The sequence below is a fragment of the Phragmites australis genome, chromosome 10 (genome assembly GCF_958298935.1).
Source record: "Phragmites australis chromosome 10, lpPhrAust1.1, whole genome shotgun sequence".
Taxonomy (NCBI): domain Eukaryota; kingdom Viridiplantae; phylum Streptophyta; class Magnoliopsida; order Poales; family Poaceae; genus Phragmites; species Phragmites australis.
In genome coordinates, this window is record NC_084930.1 from 10,864,539 (window position 1) to 10,867,796 (window position 3,258).

Sequence of the window (3,258 nt, forward strand, 5' to 3'; positions counted from 1 at the left end):
CTTAATCAAAAGAAAACCTCCACCCCATTTAGTTTTGCTCCGCCCGGAGAATCCGATGCCGCCATAGCTCGCACAATGTCCAGGGCCAAACACAGACAAGTGCGCGCGCGCGTCAATCTAACAACCGCACGCACAATGATAATCTGATAAAAGAACCACCTACTGCAGAACAACAAAACAGGTCTGCTTTTGTTCTTCGTGAAAGCAAGAGATGCGAAAACTAATAAACTCTATTCGCTTTGCCTTATGCAAAGATTCATTAATTTCCCACGGCTTTCTAGAGTTCAGCCGTCTAATTTTGCGCTGTTCTTCTGACGATTGTGTAAACACAGTGACTTCAGACGATTGTATAAACACAGTGACAGCGGTGGGTTAGAGTTCTAGGATTAGTGGCGGCGGCTTCCTGACAGAGATGTTACAGCGAGACGATGGGGGCACCGCATGCCACTGATGGTGGATAACAGCCAGTGGACGATGCCGGTAGCGCGGGAGACAAGGATGCAGCCCGGCGACGAAGCATAGTGCATCCGGTTTAGAGAAAGAAGAATGAAGATGACCATACGATGGAAATCGAAAGAACAATGTTCATCGATTGAGATTTAGTCCATTTTCAGACGTCTCAAGTGTAGCATCACCCTTAATTTCCAGTCGTGTAACATAGCTTCATATGAATCACACGGAATCATACTATCTCCTGCAAAAATATTTTTTTCCCCGAACAACGAATTCCTGCAAAAATGTCAGGATCTATTCAATCAGGGAAGGTGTCTGCCGCAAACCAGAGTTTGTGAAGGGAAGGGCCAGGATGATCAGCACCACGAGCTGAAACAAACAGGGCCTCAGTAGCCTTCAGTCTAGTGCTACCGAGAATGATCACGAAACAACATTGTGCTCCGTTCAGATGATGCAATGATCACAGAACTACCGAAAAGATGCAGTAACAAAGTAATACTAGCCACATTTGCAAAACGAGGACTACCAACCAAGGAGTAACAGGAGATGGAAAACAGAGCAGCAGATTTACAGCTACATAAATTAGCTACGGATTCCTTTACCAAACTGCAGAAATTCACACGATGCGATGCCTGATTACACGAAGGTTGGTTGGTTGGTTGGTTCGATCCAAAACTCGACAAGCTACAAGATGCTGGTAGCATCAGGGAAAGCAAGAAACCGAAACGGATGGGGGGAAGAAGGAACGAAATTACCATCTCTTCCTCCTCCTAATCCCACGCATTCCTTCGCTTCTACTTGTTGTTCTTATGACCCCGGCTCACTCTTGTTGTCTTGCGTCTGGCTCCTAATCCTCGGCTTGCTCGGATTGGCGGCGCCTACACGCCCCCCGCCGCCGCCTGGCCGCGGCGGATCGTCTCCCTGTAGCGGAGGATGGAGTCCATGCGCTGCAGCTTCAGCTGGTGCCGGAACCTGTTAATGAAGTCGTCCGCGCGCGCGTCCACCTCGCCACCGGAGGCGGCGCCCTCGTCTTCGGCGTCCTCCTCCGGCTCCGCCACGGGGAGCCGGCTGCCGCGGCGCGCCGCCACCCCCTCCCTCGTCGTCGCCGGGCGGCGCGCCTCCACGGCCTCCTCCACCTCCTCGGACTCGAAGTGCGCGAACGCCGACTTGTCGCTGGCCGACTTGTGCAGCCTCGCCGGCAGCCGCGGCAGCTCCGCCTCCGCCGCCGCCTCCGACCTGCTCCTCTCCATGTGCTCGTACTCCGGTTCGCGCTCGACCTCGACCACGCCCTCCTCCCTGTCCACCGTCACAGCGGGCTGCTCGTACCCCAGATCCATCACGCTGGCCACGGCGGGCTCCGGCGCGGGGGCGGCGAAGCGGGACAGGTTGAAGGACCGCAGCCGGTCGAACGCCATCGACGGCACGCGGGACAGCCTCCTATGCTGCTCCCCGCCGCCTCCGCCAGCTCCACCAGCAGCCTCAGCACCGTCCTCCTCCGCAGCCGCCGGCGCGGCGGCCTTGGAGGTGACGGCGATGGTGCCGATGACGAGGTTGAGGACGAGGAACAGCACCGCGGGGGTGAACCATCCGTGCACGGCGCTCCACAGCGCGGGTATCGCCTCCTCCAGCATCGCGCCGCCGCCTCCGCGCTTCCTTCCGCTCCTTGATCCGGTTGGGGCTGGGGCTCTGGTGAGGGGGAGTGAGGACTGAGGAGGCGGAGGAAGAGATGGTGGTGGGGGAGAGGGAAGTGGTGCGGTGGGTTATTTAAAGAGGGGAGAGTGAGGCGGGGGCGTTTCGCGCACATGGGGGACGGAGGAAGCGGACAAATGGAAGGTGAGTTTTGGGTTGCTCTCCTTTTCTTTTCCTTTTTATTTTTTAAAGTTTTTTAGATTTTCTAAAGGGTTTTTTGTTGACATGATAGGTGTGGGTGATGCAATCTTCATATCCACAATCTCTTTTTTCCTCTCTAAGTGTATCTAATTTTAAGTGAGAAAGAGAGAGATTATAGAATGTATCGGATAAAGGATACATTCTCTAGTTATTAATGTTTTCGGCACACTAATTCTTTAAGATATGATAGATTTAGATGACCACACACTTGGAACATGGGTTTTAGTGGTGATGGATTTATGCATGAAAAGGGTGGTTAGTTTTATATTCCTATGATGTTTTGTGGGGATTTTGTGACAAAAAATAAAACTTTGTTTGCGATGGGATGAGAGTGGTACAAAATGGAAAAAAATGAGGCTAGTGTTGGGGTGGCAATACGTGGACAGTGAACTAATACAAGGGTTTCCGCTATAGTGAAATAATATGAGGGTTTGACGATGGCATTCGAAAAGGGGCTCAATTTTGACTGTTAGTGGTGCTTTTGTGAGGATCCCGTGTAAGGAAAGAATTGTTTACGGTTTTGAAACAAAAAGTTACAAAGAAAATGTTGTGTACAGATCATGCAAGAGACTACAATTAAAGTTTATACACTTAATTGCTATCATCTGAGAAGCCAGCCCATACATGATTTCCTATAGTGACATAACTCATCTAGATGTTTTGACTATGGGGGCCACCAGGGCCCAGATAGGCCCAAGGTTACCAATGTTTTAGATTTGGGTTTTGTATCAGAAGTCCATGCAACAAGTGGAATGTCTTTCTGCTACATCATTTAGAAGGACTGATGAGTTACTAGAATTCAAAATTTGTCTCATCCAAGAGATCCATTTATCTGAGAAGCCCTTGTGCTTGAACATATCAATGATCACTTGGTGTTCCACCTTGTCAAAAGACTTTTCAAAATCGAGATGTTAT

The 3,258-nt window shown here is 50.7% G+C and overlaps 1 protein-coding gene across 1 annotated transcript; it reads right to left on the reverse strand.

Moving 5' to 3' along the window:
• Positions 1–919: 919 nt before the first annotated feature.
• Positions 920–2,206, reverse strand: LOC133883764 (pathogen-associated molecular patterns-induced protein A70-like). The gene has a single exon (XM_062323198.1). The coding sequence runs from the start codon at positions 2,082–2,084 to the stop codon at positions 1,332–1,334; it is 753 nt and encodes a 250-aa protein (XP_062179182.1). The 5' UTR covers positions 2,085–2,206; the 3' UTR covers positions 920–1,331.
• Positions 2,207–3,258: the final 1,052 nt, after the last annotated feature.